The sequence below is a fragment of the Lissotriton vulgaris genome, chromosome 5 (genome assembly GCF_964263255.1).
Source record: "Lissotriton vulgaris chromosome 5, aLisVul1.2, whole genome shotgun sequence".
Classification (NCBI taxonomy): domain Eukaryota; kingdom Metazoa; phylum Chordata; class Amphibia; order Caudata; family Salamandridae; genus Lissotriton; species Lissotriton vulgaris.
In genome coordinates this window covers 908226681-908243844 of record NC_141693.1, presented here as the reverse complement: position 1 = coordinate 908243844, position 17164 = coordinate 908226681, and the positions used below count along the sequence as shown (strand labels likewise).

Here is a 17164-nt window from a genome sequence, read left to right as displayed (position 1 = left end):
TTAGAATTACCATTAATTAGTAGTTAAGTTGTTCTGGCTCCCAAATTATCTCTACCTATAGAACTATTGGTTTCCACAATACTTGTAGGCAATTTGCGCTCCTGTTCTATCAGAGCTACCTGGGTGAGTGGCTGGCCTATAGCCAAGGCTGTTGCCTCTCCTTTTATATTACTTAGTATAATTGATGATACCGTGGCAAAATTACCCATTAGTTTCATCCCCAAATCCAGGGCAGGCCTGTCCGTTCTCATTCTGGATCTGTTTAGGCACTTCAGCCAAAACAGTTATTGACAGTGTACCATGTGTTCAGGTATATACTGCAACAAAGACTGCGCCCCAAGTGGTAGAGTCTTCTACCGGGGAGCCATCGCTATTTGCAGGCATAATGTGAGAATTCAGATTTTCTAGAGGTCCCATTTGGGGGAACACGACTTTAATCTGACTTGTTTTTTGCAAATTCAGTTGGGAAATTCATCCCGTCTGATGGGAACTTTGCCCATTATTGCATTAATGCTTACTGAACTAATTGAGGGCGTAGCCAATTGTGGATGTGCAGCTTGGGGAGCCCTTTGTGGAAAAGCTGTTATGGTTCAGAGAGCAAGTTGTACTAGACGTCTAAGGGGTGTAACTAATTCTCTGTATAGTTCTCCTAGCTCTAGGTTTGTGATGTTTACTATATCAGGATATGGTGTATAACCAGCGAAGACTTGCCATGTTGATCCCTAATTGCTGAGAGGACCAAATATGACATTTTCCAATGTATGTGGTAGGAAAATAATTTATGTGTTCCTGATAAGAGATCTGGATTTCTAATTCCTCATATGCTCTATATTGATGTGGTACTGCTCCTTAAGTGTATGTCCTAAAATTCCCTGTGTTGACATTCACTGCCAGGACTGTGACTCGTGAATAAAATAGCTCTATTTTGTATGCTTTGTGAGCCTCGACCACGAAGGTAACATCCCCTCCCGCTCGTGGGAGTCCGTGCTGTAACAACATTTGTGTTAGTGCATGTCTCCAATTAATTAGCAGAACCACTTGTGCTGGATCAGCCATTGTAATATTTAGAATATATGGAATTCAGAGAGCGTATCTCTGTGAGTTGATCTTTTTAAAGCTTCAATCCAGAAAATAGAGGTTCCCTACTTAGCTGAGGAGGATTTTCCCCTAACCCCACGGATGTCTCTGGTTAATAGGGTAGAAGGGTCTTTGGGCACACAAAAGATTTACTCCTGAGGAGACCCATTAAATAAGTACCCAAGCTTAACCTTTGGCAGCTCCATGTTGTATGGTTCATACTTTTTCAGTAAAACTGTGCGTTTGTTGGACAACATAAATGCAAAACTGTGCACAACTGATCCAATGTATACCATCAGGATATGTTGGCCTGAGTCGTGGCTAGCTCACAGTGCACCATCTGTACCCCTAACCTAGAAAGGCACCAGGTGGTATGTGCAACCTCAAAACATGACAACCCTGACTCCCCAAGGAATTTGTAGAAACAGATCAAAAGACCTTTCGTTTGGTAACTCATGCATGCCCGAAGCATAACACAAGAAATCCTCAAATTGGCATTTCAAACATTTATTGAAGCAATAAGATCCTTGTGTAAAGTATGTGCACTGCCATAATTAGTAGAAGGAAACAGAACAAAGTAATCAGCATCACAAGAATGCTAAAGAAAATGAACAGTTCAGCCATTGTGCTCGTACATAGATTATATTCTTGCATATAAGTACAATTCATAGTTATGCTCCTACCTGGTGCCTCCTATCCCAGTGTGCGTGGGGTGGGTTAATTAGCCAGAATCTCTGTAGGGTGATCTCACTCCCCAGTTCCCTGTGGGTATATTTCATCTGGGAGTCCGTCTTGGTGTAGAGCTGGGCACTATCCCCCTCAGGAGGTAAACATGATTCAACTGGGCTGGAAATTCGGCATGGGACGGTCTCGTCAGTGTCATCAAGATGCCCCTCTTGTTAAGCAAAGGAGTGAGGTTGTGCATATAATAATCTTCTCTCATGGGGTCATGCCGAAGCCCCAGTCAGTCTGTCATTATTGATTCTATCCTAAGAAAGCTCTCTCTGAGCGAACAATAATAGACAACAACATTTTGTGTAGTGAAGTTTATCTTCCATACAAAGCCCTGATAGCATGCCTCCAACTATGTGTAAATGTAAGCAAAGTTATTTCATTGAACTTTATCCATACAAGCATGCAAGCAAATGTGTGTCAAATGTCAACATTCAAGAAAAAATGTCAACTTTAAACATGAACATGCACAACGGTGGTGTTCCTCCATTGGCCTAATGTGACCACATGACAACATTTTACATAGATAAGAATTTTATTTCTCATTATTCAGTCATACCTACAGACAGCTTCAGCTGTCTAGTGATAGTCACATGCCATAACACAATATATACAAACGTGCACAGAAAGGGGCTTTTTTGACAGCCCTTTTCAGCCATTGGCCATTGTGGCGTAGCTGGCTTTAGGCATTAGTACACCGGGATGTCCATCCAGTGTTGTCAGCTTCCAGCATTTTGTGGATGTCAACACTGAGAAGGGGTGCCTCTCCTCATTGTACCATGCCTACCAGGCTGCTCCTTTCATGCATGCCCAGTGACGTCATGTATTTCTGCAGCTTGGACTGCTTTCAGCTTTCCTGCCTGGCCTCTTTCCTCATGATCAGCACCCTATAGCTGTCTCCTCTCTCACCATGCTGCTCCTCTTAGTCGCACCATGCTGCCTTCTTAGTACAGGCATCACTCCTCGATCCACAGCTCCCTCTGCTGTCTCCTCTCCAGCTGGGCTGCTTCTTTTCTGCTCAGTACCCCATACCTGTCTCCTCTCACACCAGGCTGCTCCTCGTAGTCGCATTAGGTTGGTTTCTTTCAACAGCCACCACCGCTCACTCCACAGACCCCCCTCTGCTGTCTCCTCTCCAGCTGGGCTGCTTCTCTCATGCACACCAGGCAGGTTCCTTTTTTTTTTTTTGCAGTTTTAGAGAAAACCTGACCCCGGTGTATTGGAGAACTTTACATGAGCACATTACACAAAGTCACATTCTTTCGTTAGACACAGGAATATTGTGAGGTGCTGAAAATCAAACGATGTTGAGCTGATGCTGAAATTCAAACCTGGTTCCCCAGTTCCAAATTTGGGAGCTATGGCAATTCAGCACCACAGCTTGTTGCCTCTGTAGGATCTGATGTAAAGGAGAATTATGACAGTTTACTCCTCAGTATAATTTTGAGTTCTTCAGGTAATAGATTTATCATCCTTGCGTGGGCTGCGAGAAGCATAGCAATAGCGGACTGATTTTAAAAGTCAAAGTATCTTTTATTTTAGGACAGCTTTACTTGTCCCCCAAATACCTGCATTCTCTCCCTGCAATAGACCGCCTGGGCTCGATATTGAAGCCTGGCCGCCTCGTTCCGACTCGGCAACCAGTGCCGTTGTGCGGAGGGCGGACAGGTAAGAGCCAGGCAGCACTTCCGGTTCTGCCGGAGCTGAGGTTAGCGCTCTAGTGGCTACCTCACTCTGGGCTATTTAGACCGGCCTGACTCTCGGGCGCGCGCGGTAGGGAGACGGTGGCAGTGTCTCCCGGACCCGCTGCTGCTCCCGTGAGTTAATTGTGGTTTTTATCATCCTTGCGTGGGCTGCGAGAAGCATAGCAATAGCGGACTGATTTTAAAAGTCAAAGTATCTTTTATTTTAGGACAGCTTTACTTGTCCCCCAAATACCTGCATTCTCTCCCTGCAATAGACCGCCTGGGCTCGATATTGAAGCCTGGCCGCCTCGTTCCGACTCGGCAACCAGTGCCGTTGTGCGGAGGGCGGACAGGTAAGAGCCAGGCAGCACTTCCGGTTCTGCCGGAGCTGAGGTTAGCGCTCTAGTGGCTACCTCACTCCGGGCTATTTAGCCACGCCCTTCCTACAAGCGCGCAGCGGTTGCGCGCAGGGGGCGCCTTCGAGCGCGCCTAAGAAGCGCCGAAGAAAAGCCCGTCTGCGCCCGTCCGCGACAGGACGGGGCGAGGGGCGATGGACCCTGACATAGCTCAACGAGCCTCCATCGGTAAGGGTAACCACATATTCACCTACTCTGGCCAAACGCTACTGAGCCTTAGACCATCTATGCAGTGTAGCACTAAAATTCCATGGCACCGCATAGAGGGAGGCTTTTCCTGCCTACAATGTCGGCGCCTATCCAAAAACAGCACTCCTCCTTCCGACCTTAATACCCTCCCACAGGGCCTGAAGAGTTTCCTTCTAAATGTGCGATCACTACCCAAACACCAACATCAGGTTTGGGATTTAATTCACTCCACTCAGCCGGATATTTGTTTTCTTGTTGAAACATGGTTAAAACCCCATACAATTACAGCCATAGCAATGGGGATTCCATCCGGATATAAGATCAAACATTTAGATAGAGAAATTAAAACAGGAGGTGGCCTGGCAATTATACATAAGGACCACATAAAATTTACTATCACAGAACATCATTTATACTCACAGTTAGAGATTAGGATTTTTAAAATCTTTTTAACCAACCACATTACCTGGAAAGGTGCTTTGGTTTACCGGCCCCCGGGACCAAACCCTAATTTTGCACTCACCCTCCAAGAAATTCTAGCCCCCCATCTTAAATCCAAAGAAGATTTTCTTCTTTTGGGTGATTTTAACACGCACGTAGATCGGCCAACACTGTCTAAATCCACGGCTTTGATCACAGACCTTTCGAACCTGGGTCTAGAACTACAAAACCATGGATCCACCCATAAAGGAGGACATATGCTTGATCTACTCTTCTGCAACTGTGCCAAAGTAATCTGCTCCCCGGCAAAAGAAATATCATGGACAGATCACTCCATGTTAGAATTTTTATTACTAACTTCAACAAGACCTGTTAAAAGTGCACCTCTTCCCCCTATCTGGCGACGACAATGGCACAAAGTTACTGCCAACAAAGTCCAGGAAGTCTGGACAAGTCCCAATATTCTGGAAACAGACACAGCAGATATGGCCTTAGCTAAGCTCAATGATTCCATTAAGCAAGCCATTGACATCTTAGCTCCTTTAAAACGGCACAAGCAGTATCCTGCGTCTAAACAAGAAAGCTGGTATACCAATGAATTGAGAGCAGGAAAACAAAAATGCAGATGAGCTGAGAAGGCATGGAGGAAAAGGAAAACCGAGAATAGCCGAGCAGCTTTCCTAGATGCCCAATCAGAGTATTACAAAAACATACAGCTAGCTAGGAAACAACACCTAACACAACAGATAGCAGAAGCGAGCAATTGCTCCAAGGAGCTCTTCAATATTCTGCAGAATTTTATCAAACCATCTGCATGTGAGAGCTCCGACGACTTCTCGCAGGACTTATGCGATGAAGTCTCTCTATTCTTTGAGGACAAAATAAATACTATCTACGAAAGAATAGTAGCAGCTAATAATGTCATAAATAAGACTAACAAATACCCTCCTCAGACCCCGGCAATATACAATAAACCTCCTCTGATATCCTTCCCTCCGATTGACAATACAGAGCTCCTCTCCCTCTGCAGTCATATTAAATCAGGGTCCCCCAATGACCTCATTCCTGCCAAAATGGTTGGCCCTATGATCTCTCTTCTGGGACCCCACATACTGGAAGTGATTAATACCTCCCTTATGAAAGGCCAGGTCCCAGCAGACTGGAAAGAGGCAGTGGTGAACCCGATAAGAAAAAAAGCATCATCCCCATGGACAGACCTCTCCAACTTACGACCTATCTCTCTCCTACCCTACTTAGGCAAGATCGCGGAAAGGCACGTGAACACCCATCTCTCCCAACATCTTGAAGCGACGGAAGGCCTGGACTACTCACAATCTGGGTTCAGGCCAAACCACAGCACAGAATCAGCCCTTCAAACAGTGACCAATAACATCAAGATGGCACTGGATGACGGCAGCTCTATGATTCTGGTGCTGTTGGATCTTTCCGCCGCTTTTGATACAGTGTCTCACATGGTGCTTCTCAACCGCCTAAGGGAGGTAGGCGTGGAAGGAGGGGCTCTGGCGTGGATGGAGAGCTTTTTGTCTGGTCGATTTCAAGAAGTTAGGCTGGGCTCCCATAAATCCATTCATAGGGAGCTCAACAAGGGAGCGCCACAAGGCTCTTGTCTAAGCCCCACACTTTTCAACATGTATGTGGCCCCCCTAGCCAACTTAGCAAGATCTTTCGGGTTCACCCCTGTGTCGTACGCTGACGACACCCAACTCCTTTTTCCCTTCAAAAACCTTACACCTGCAATAAAAAGATCTTTTGCAGATGGCATGAGAGCCATTGCAGAATGGATGTCATCAAACTGTCTGCAGTGTAACGTAGGGAAAACCGAGGCCATGCTGTTCGGGCAAGCGGCAACACACTGGTCATCTGACTGGTGGCCCCCAGAGCTAGGCCCGTCCCCATTCCCAAGAGCACGGTTAGGAACCTGGGAGTGCTACTTGATCAGCAACTTACATTTAAAGATCATGTAAATCAAGTTGCCGGTACCTGCTTTCGGGAAATTGGGATGTTAAGACGAGTCTTCCCCTACTTACCGGACCATCATAGGAAAACGCTTGTACAGGCTCTCGTCATCAGCAGGGTGGATTACTGCAACGGTTTGCTCCTTGGAGAAAACGAGGAACAACTTAACAAACTGCAGGTAATCCAAAATACAGCAGCAAGGATTGTCCTGAACGCTCCACCAAGGACTCCCTCCTGTCCCCTACTGACCAGACTCCACTGGCTTCCAGTGAGGAAACGAGTCCAGTTTAAAACTCTATGCACTATCCACAAGAGTATGATAGGGGAGGGCCCTAAATATCTGACTGAAATCTTCCAGCCCTATATCCCCGGACGCTCTTTGCGCTCCAGTAACCAGCAGTTACTGCAGGTACCTAGAGTAAAGAAGACCAGACAAGGTGGCCGTGCGCTGGCCCATGCTGGACCAGTACTCTGGAACTCTTTGCCCCCAGAATTAAGATCTCTTACCAGTCACCTGATTTTTCGGAAAACCTTAAAAACATACCTGTTTCCCAGTAACTAATTGCCTCTCCTGCCTAAACATCACCACTGGATACACCGCTATATAACACTCCCTTTGCAGCAACAGCGCGGAGATACCCCTTCGGGGGTCTATTCTGGCGCTTTACAAGCATATAAAATAAATAAAAAAATAGATATTGCCTGTGCACCTCTTTATAGTCGAAAGCCATTCACATAAAAAAACATATCGCTAGCTGTTTCTTTTTTTGTTTCCATGATATCTTCTCCCACTACCTTTTTTAAGTAAGCACTCTTTGGCATTCTGGGACATGCCCTTGCTAGATTGGCATTCTAAGTATAGGTCGAAAAATCCGTACTCTGAAAGAGTAGTTGACAAAATAGTCGCTGACTAAGTTTCACATGACTTTAGCCCTCTGACAGTCTCACCACAAGTGTATCCTGGACATGTATTGTATAACTCAGGCGGTCCTCAACAATTTAAACAGGTGCTGCACAGAGGCTAGGATTGCGTACAGTCTGATGCAAGTGCATTGAAAGCCTTTTGAAGAGGTTGACACCTGTGTGCCTGTCTAGAGCATAGTTACGTGTGCTGTGGTGATATCTTCTCCCAGTTAGGGGCGTAAGACAGGCCCCGCATCCCCGTGGTGCGGGGGTCTCTCAGCTCAGTACTTAGGCCTGAGTGCTCCGTATTAACTCCGGAGTGGGGCCCCTCCGTGTACATTGCAGAGGGGGCCCTTAAACTTTCATTACGCCACTGCTCCCAGCGGCTCCTGGACGGAGTTCCTGGAGGGCGGTGAGGTGGGCTAGGGGAAGGGCAGGGTGGGGGGTAGTAAACTACAGCATATGGCTGAACCGAAGTAAGTACATGAATAAATAAATAAAACCAATTACATAGTGCACGCTGCATCGCCATTTGGCGTTGCAACGTGCGCAATATAATGTGTACTTACCTAGGTTCGGCCGTATGCCATAGTTTACTAACCCCACCCTGCCCCTCACCCGCCCCGCCACCCCCACCAGGAGCCGCTACTGAGGTACAGCTCCGCGAGGGTCGCCAGTGTTGTTAGGTAAGACAATGAGCCAGAACGCATTGCTTACGTGGGTGAATTCACATTGTGTGAGCCTCTGCCAAGTGGAGAGTTGTATGCAAGCTGTGAAGAGTGACCTGTTCAAGTATCTCACCTACATGTGACAGCTTCTTCATAGTGCTTTTTGCCCTGATGAATAGTTGTGGGAAATCATATGTTATGTTTGTAAATAATCAACATGCTTATTTCTGGCCATGCAGTACCGTGCATTGAAAACAACATCAATAAGAATGTTATTAATAAGTAAAGATGCCTTTTGGAGATTACATATAGACAACCTTTCGTTTCCTTTGCAGTTCACACGTCTGGTAGCCTATTGTGTTCTAGGGATGAGTGAGTTAGTGTCTTAACGACACAATACCAGTAGTTTGTGCAATGATGCCACTCATGAGCGTTGTATGTTCTGCTTAATCTGTAGATACCACTCTGGAATTGGAGATCCGATCTCTTGGAGGCTCTGCCTGGCTTCAATGCTCACTGGCGCAAAACCCCCATTTTGAAGTATGTGAGCCAAGCCGTGCAGTTCCCATTTCATACCCATTCCACTGTCCAAGACTTATGTAGTCACAATGGACATTTTATTAACTCTTCGCTCACTTCCTCGCGACAGTCATTATTCTACAAGGAAAGCCATCTCATCTGACAGAATTCATATAGTTCAGGGCTTCAAAGCCTGATGTGCCAGCACCCCCAGAGGGTGCGCCTTGGTATTTCAGGGGGTGCAATAAAGAGGGAAAGTATATACTGTATGCATAATAGGAATACGCCAAGACTTTTGTAGGGGTGTGAACATTCATTAAACATTTCCTAGAGGATCAGGGCATAGAAAACATAGCGAACACCTGATATAGTTCTGCCTAACTGTCTATGTTTCCAAAAGGTTTGGTCACACCTTAGTACACAAAGTCCCTCCTGCCACACGAAATCTCATTGTTTTGCCTGTCTACCTCATGGACCTCTATGGCACTCATATGACACCAGGGGGCATTTGTACAAGCCTCTAGAGCCACCGGAGCATCACTCTTCACTTTTTTATGCTCCAATGGCCCTGTGTGCTGGTGCATATTTTAAGACCACCCAAAGCCACTTTGCATGGTTTTAACCCTTTCCATGCGGCCGCGATTCCCCTGGTGTGCTGTAAACAGCACGAACAGGGGCGGGCCGTGACGAACCCCAGCCGTCATCAGCACACGAGCACCGTAGTGCATGACGGCTGGGGTTCGTCATCAGCATGGAAGGGGTTAAACAGCCATGTAAATATGGCCCACTTTCACACAGTACTCTGCATCAGAGGGGCATGTTATGGGTGTTGCTGTGGTGTGTTCCCATGCAACACCTAAGCATTGGCGGCTCCTTGAGGGAGTGCTGCGGGCGGTGAGGCAGGGCGGGGGAAGGACAGGGTGGGGGTAGTAAACTCCGGAATACGTAGTTGAGTAAATAAATAAATAAATAAAAACAAATTACATTGCGCACACTGCAACAGCAAATCGGCAATGCAGCACGCAATATAATTTGTTTTATTTATTTATTTACTCAACTCCGTTTGACCGGATTCCGGAGTTTACTATCCCTTGCCCTGCCCCATCCCCGCCCGCCTCACCGCCCAGCAGCACTCCCTCAAGGAACCGCCACTGCCCCCAAGGCTTTTTAACACTGCCCCAGGGGGGGCATTAAAGTGGCGCAACAAAGAGAAATACTTTTATATCTTCTCCTTTTTTGCTCTTTCTGTGTGAGCTGCAGCACACATAGAAGAGCAAAACACCATTAATGATTATTTTTGTGTAGGAAAGTGTTCCTATACAAACACAATCCTCCCTGCAACGCAGGCATCCTTGCACCACGGTGCAATGTGCCTCAGTTGGTGTACAGCTGCTGTTTGTGCACTGAAGAGAGCCCAGAGGTGCCCCATATTCTTGTAAATACGGCGCATCCCTGCGTTTTTTAAATGACACTGCTTGCTGCAGCAATCTTGCTTGTGGCACCGTGCTGCGCCATTTCATTGTAACCATGCCCCCAGGTATCCTTACATTTGCTATTTTATTGTTCAGTTATTTTATTTTACTTTTTGACAATCTATTGGGGGACATGTACTGTGAAGCCAACGTCGTAGAAGAACGAGAAGAACTTGGTGGTGGAAATTGTGCTTTCATGTGTGACTAGCCTGGTTGAAGATCAGCAAAGGGTACAGAAGATTAATGGCCGCTGTGCTCTGTGCGCTCATGATACTATGATAGAAGACAGACTAATGGACACAGGGAGAGGAGACACCAGGCCTTAGCGCAAAGTATTCTCTACAAGCGTGATTTTCTAAGGAGGATTCTAAACTTTTTTATCAAATAGGGCCGTGAAATGTTAGTCTTTTATTTCAACAGAGGATGACGTTACATCACATCTTTTTCTAATTCTCGGGGTTTCACAGGTCGAAGCCAGTCATAGAGTCCATTATGAAAAGCGTCTTTTCATTTAACTTGTAGAAGGAAATAAATGAAGCTACATATTTGTATAATAAGCAGACTACAGCAAGCTCGTCAGCCTTACCTCAACAATGCCTTTAATCTGATCTCCAAAGCCTGGCAGTCCATCCACGTCTCTCATTGCGACTATGGCAAATGGAAGGGATTTCAATACAGATGCGGCTCGTCTATACGCCAGACAAGATCCTTTGTTCTCGTGAAACTCGTAGTGTTCTGCCAGTATCTCAAAAGCATTCTACAGTGAAAAAGAATCAGATTTCAAAATGGTAGTTGACTTGTGTGTATTTTCTTGAAATTACATGAGTTTTCGCATAAAATGTTGATTTACTTTTCATTTATTGACTTAAGTGCTCTGAGGAACTAATTTATGGCATTTTGGAGTCGGGCAGCACCGTTTTGGCAGCCTAGCGCCAACGTAGTCAGCCTTGCATCATGGTGCAAGGGTGCCTTTATTGCAGGCAGGATTGTTTTTGTGCAGGGAGGGGCACCTTCCTACACAAAAACAATTCTATGTGATATGAAGAATGCAGCACACATAAAAAGAGGAAAAAACGAGGAAAAATAAACAGATATCACCTCAGGAAATGTACCGCTTCAATGCTTCCCCACTTTATAAATGTTGTGCTGCATCAAATTCCATAGGTGTTGAATGGTTAAGCCCTCCCCGGCGCCCATGGAACTCCTCCCAGGCGCAGAGTATGGTGATGCAGATATTTGTGCTGCGTCGCCTTACTCATGATTTAGGAGGCCACTCAGAACCACGCGCTGTGGTTTTGCGTGGTTTCATACATTTTTATTAGAGCCATGCGTCATGCATGTACCACTTTACGTGCTGCAAATGTGACGCAGGGCTCTCATAAATAAGCCCCTTAGGGGCAGATTTATGAGGCCCTTGCGCCTCTTTGCTCTGCAATTGCGTCACTTTATTTGACGCAACGGCGGCGCAAACAATGCGCCCTATTTACAACGTGACGCATCTAGGAGATGCATCACGTTGTAAAGCCCTGCTCCATAAGGAGGCGTTCCTGCGTGGGGGGGGGCGTTCCTGCGCAAGAACGCCTCCTGAAAGTGGCTGAGTGAAATCTATGAGATTTCACTCAGTCACTTTCAGGCCAATGCTGCGTCAAAACCCTGCGCCTGCTTGAAGCAGACGTAGGTCTTGACGCAGCATTGTGAAGATGGGGCACCCCCGAGCCTTGCTGGAGCTGCGTCGCGCTTGCGACGCAACTCCAGCAATGCGCCACCTTTCCGGCACAGATGCGTCATGCATCTGTGCCGTTTTTGCCCCATGGTGCGCCGCATTGTAAATGCGGCGCACCATGGGTGGCGGAGCTGTGGCGCACTGTGGCGCACTGTGGCGCACATTAACTGGCGCATCCCTGGGGATGCGCCAGTTAACATAAATCTGCCCCTCGGTATTTTCTTTTTTTTTTTTTTTTAAAGAGTTTTATTTTATTTTCACCTGGTATAAGACTACAGAGCATTCGAAATGGTTTCAGTTCATCAAGTATATTCACAATCAAACATAAATAAATCATTTTCACATTATTAAGTAGAAACACTAAGCAAAAATCAGAAATTTCAAATAGACAAATAATAGTCTTGGATATATCAGTTCAATTCTAGGATCCCCCAAATTTTCTCAAATTTCTTTAAAGATCGAACACCCCTAAATTCTGCCAACGTACACTCCATAATTTTAATTTCATTGACCAGATACCACCATTCCAGAGCATTGGGTGGGTTAGGGTTAATCCAGGCCCTGGCTATGGTTAATTTGGAACAAGAGAGTAGAATTGATAACAGTACATGATGTGATTGATTTGTCAAATGTGGGCCTAGTATTACCATAGGGGCTGTTATTGGTGAGCTGAGAATGTTTTTTGCTACTAAGATTTTTCCCACTTCTTCCCAGAATTTCCCAAGTTTTGGACATGAAAACAACATATGTACAAGGTCTGCCGCAAACTCAGCACATTTCGGGCATTTGGTTTTCTCTCCCATGATGTTATTTGAGGACCATTTAGAAAAATTTTCTGGAGTACAGTATAACATATATATAGTTCTATATTGTTGTAGTCGTAGGCTAGATGATCTTACATGATAATGGATATTAGTATAAGAGTTACTTATTTGTTTTCCTGTTAAATTAGTTCCAAATTTTAAATCCCATTTATTAGCTAGTGCGTCATTGTCGTCAGATCTTAAACCTATAAAGAATGTATATGCCGAGCTGATTATAGATTTCTCTTTTTTAGAATTTAAGAGGTCCGAAATACCCCCGCTCGACAAAGTATTAATTCTGTTCTTTTGCACTAGAAAGTCGTAGATTTGCATATATTTAAACCTGTGTATTTCGGACAATCCTTATAATTGTTTTAAAGTAAAAAAATCCATTATGCCTTGAGAGTTATATAAGTCACCCAGAACCATAATTCCTTTCAGTTGCCACCTTCGAGATTCCCCGTCGCTAAATATACTCGGAAGCCCAGGGTTGTTCCACAAAATTAATTGAGAATGAAATATAGTAGTTTTACAATGGGCGAGTATATCCTTCCATATTCTTACTATATCCCGTGCCGTCTTGAATTTAACCCTTTTGTAGTAGTTGGGATCTGTGATACGGAGTAGAAATTGTTTAGAATCTCCCTTTAATAATAAATGATGATAGAAAAGCAAGTCCTCTACATTCAGTAATGATCGTATATGTCTTACAAAAGAAGCCCAAAAGTATAATTTCATGTCGGGAAAGTTAAGACCGCCAGATCCGATTTGGTTTTTCAATGTCTTTAGCGATCTCCTAGCCTTCTTGTAACCCCAAATAAAGTTACAGAAGATCCTATCTAGTTGTTTAAAAAAAAGCCTGTTCTGTGCCAAAGGGATTGATCTAAATAAATATAAGTATTTAGGAATAATTTTCATTTTTATCAGATTTATTCTACCAATTAGATTTAGTGGGAGTCGATGCCATTTTTTTAAATTCGTGATGGTAGTTTTCATTAAATCATTATAGTTAATGGTATTAAGTTCTTTAATGTTTGAGGTGATTTTAACGCCGAGATATGTCGCGATCTTACATATTTCAGGCACTGGTTGAGGGGGGACAAAGTTAGCTATTATTTGGGTTTTATGAGCATTTAATTTGTAGCCTGATACATTTCCGAATTTGGATGCTTCAAAATTGATAGCTCTTAGGGATTCAGTTGCTTCAGTCGAATAGATAGCAATATCGTCCGCATACGCAGTGATTTTTAAGCTTTGCCTGCTAGTCTTAAAGGGTATTATTCCTGACTGAGTATCCAAAGCTTTTAAAAACGGTTCCAATGAGAGGGCAAATAATAAAGGTGACAAGGGACACCCTTGACGTGTGCCCCTCCTAATTGGAAAGCACTGTGACGTGAGACCACCATAGCTGGTGTATGCTATTGGATTGTCATAAAGTGCCCGAATCCCATTTAAAAAATTTCCACCGAACCCCATTGATCCCATTGTATGCCATAAATAGTCCCACCCCACCCGATCAAATGCCTTTTCGGCGTCAAGCATTATCATGGCAAGGGGAGTGGCCTCTACCTCTGCTATGTCGAACGCTGTTATTGCCGTGTTGACATGGGCTGATGTATCCCTCCCTGTTATAAACCCGTGTTGCTGCATGTTTACAATTTTAGGCATTAGTGGTGCAAGTCTTCTAGCCAAGCATTTTCCAAAGATCTTTGCGTCGGCGTTGATCAAGGAGATCGGTCTATATATCTCCTCTTTAGGTCTACCCTTTTTATGAAAAAAGATTATTTTGGCTTTATTCCAAGAGCGGGGGGCTGACCCAGTTCTGCCAATATGGATGATTACTTCTAAAAGAAAGGGTGTTAACTCATCCAAGCATAATTTATAGATTTCCAGAGGGATTGTATCCTCACCAGCGGCTTTTCCTAGTGACAGTGATTTTATAGCATCCTTTAGTTCTTCACTAGTTATTTCTATAGCCAATTCCTCTGCTTCATTTATTGTTAGCTTATTCGTTAAATTTTCTTTCAGATAATTCTCGATTGTATGGTCATTAGGCATGTTCTCCGGTGTATACAGAGTTTCATAATATTTAGCAAACTGTTGAATTATATCATCTGGCTGATTGTATCTCTTATTATCAACCCCCAAAATTTGGGGAATCATAGACTTAGCTCTATCCTCTGCTACTTTAAATGCTAAAAATTTTCCAATTTTGTCACCGCCCTCGTATTGTGAAAATTTATATTTATGGATCTGTGCGCTCCTTTTCTTTAGAAGAGTTTCTTTGGTCTTACATTTTAGCTGGCTAAGATTTGCACTGATATCCAGAATGGATCAGTTATCTCTTAGAGCTTGTACTAGCTTTATCTCTTCGGCAGCGATGTCAGAGGTCAGGGTTAAATTATATTTGTATCTTTCGTGATTCTGTTTCAAGACAAAGGTTTGCGTAAACCCTCGGATACTGGCTTTACATGTATCCCATACTGTTAAGCATGAAGCAGTGTTTCTGTTAATAGTCAGGAATTTGTTAATATGTTGTTTTAGTTGCGAAGTAAAAGTCGTATTCGATATTAGATTCCTGGGAAATGTGAAAGCTCTCGGAGGTTTACGATTCAAAGAGGTAGTAAATTCAATCATAATGGGGTTGTGATCAGATGTTATACGTGGATATATTACCATTGATGTGGATCTCATCAGTGAATCTGATACAAAAGCCATATCTAGACGTGAACATAACCTGTGGGGAGCTGAATAGTATGTATAGCCTGGAGAGTTTGGGTATAGCGAGCTCCATACATCTCTGACATTATGTAGCTTACATAGATCTAAGATAGATGTTCTAGTTTTGGGCATTCGTTTGTAATTACCCGGACGCGTTGTATCCATCTGACAGTTCAGAATACAATTAAAGTCACCCATAATTATTACTTCTCCCTCCCAGTCTAGTAAAGCTATATTTAGCTGTTTGAATATTCTAGGATCTTCTTTGTTAGGCCCATATACAACACATGCTACAAGCTTCACATTGTAAAAACAAAGTTGGGTAATTGCCCACCTGCCCCATTTGTCACATTGTGTTTTAGTTATTTCTGCATTGAACCTTTTGTCTTTTAGTATAGCGACCCCTCTTGTAGGGGAAGCAACTGCCGAGTTGATTACCATCTCAAAACCCAGTTGACTTAGCAGCTTCTTATCTTTATCTATAATATGGGTTTCTGACAAAAATACTAAGTGGGGGTTGTATAATCTCAGTTCTTCGGCAACTAGGTGCCTCTTACGTTTGTTGTTCAACCCTGAGACATTCCATGCCAAGCATTTAATATTATGCATCTCTAATGTAAAAAGTAATGTCGATATTCTGCGTTATTATGTGTAGTTCCAAGTAAAGAATACATTTTGCAAACATAAATCTCTCATCAAGTCTTTCTACCAGGTTGAAAATATTTTTTTTCCTTTTTTCCCCAGCCCTCCCTCCACCTTCCCACATCTCCCACACCCTCCCCAGATTGCGAAGACCTACCCCCTCCCCCTTACCTACTGCTGCCGTTGATGAGGCAATAAACCAAGAACCCCTCCCCCCTCCCACTGGGGTGTCAGCTAATAGTGTTGCTTCATCAGCACTGATGTTCACCTCAAGAAAACGCTTTATATTTGGGTGCATTATACATCCAATACAATCAAGCAATACTAAATATTTGTGAAATAGAAGAAAAAACAAAAATTAAGTGTTTAAATGTTTGAAGTTTCGATGCCCCACCTATAACTCCGTATTCCCCGCGCCCTGTGCCCCTTCATAATCCCATTTCTTTCTATCTATCTAAAGTTTCTGCATCTCTTGTGCAAAGAGGAGTATAAACCTCCTCTATTTCCTTCAGTCTTTACTCCTGTTGCCGTTGGTTAAATATGACTGACTGTGCCTCCCTTAGTTCAATTATGCAGAGAACAATATAAACCCCCTCTCTTTCTTTTCAATCTTTACTCTTGTTGACGCTGGCTAAAAATGCCTGTGCCTCCCGTACTTCACTAAAGAAGTTTGTGTGCCCTTTCATAATCACTTTAAGTCGGGCGGGTTCTTGTAGATATGCTAGGCCTCCCAATTTATTGATTGGGTCGATTAATTTACGTATTTTCCATCTTTTGTCCATCGTGGTTTTGCTAAGATCTGACCGAGTAAGATTGTCAATAGTTATTGGGGTGTTAGGCTTAGCTTTTTGCCACACAGCTTGTCGGAGCAGAAAGTTACCAAAATGTATTAAAAGTGGGCGTGGGAATTTACTGTTCTGGCGTTTTTGGCCAAGTGGAAGTCGGTGTGCTCTTTGTACTTGGGAGTCCCAGTCCCAGTCTGAGAGATCCGGGAAGGCGCGAGGCAACAGTCTCACCAGAAAAGCCCTCGGATCCGATTCCTCTAGCCCTTCTGGGATTCCGTAAGGTTTGAGGTTGGGTCTTCTTTGTCGGTTTTCCAGGTCCTCGACTTTCCCCTGGAGTTGAATTAATTCTGCATCGTGGCGCCCCACAGTGGCATCTAACCGTTGTGTTCCTTCTTCTACTATGACTGTGCG

The 17164-nt window shown here is 44.1% G+C and overlaps 1 protein-coding gene across 2 annotated transcripts in view; it reads right to left on the bottom strand.

Annotated features, from left to right (window-relative positions):
* The window catches only part of DNTT (DNA nucleotidylexotransferase), a 1394583-nt gene that overhangs the window by 893332 nt on the left and 484087 nt on the right, over window positions 1-17164 (bottom strand). For both annotated transcript variants that reach the window (XM_086922528.1, XM_086922529.1), the window contains exon 4: window positions 10666-10836. In XM_086922528.1, the coding sequence (XP_086778654.1) occupies window positions 10666-10836 (171 nt within the window). The remainder of the gene's footprint in view (window positions 1-10665; window positions 10837-17164) is intronic.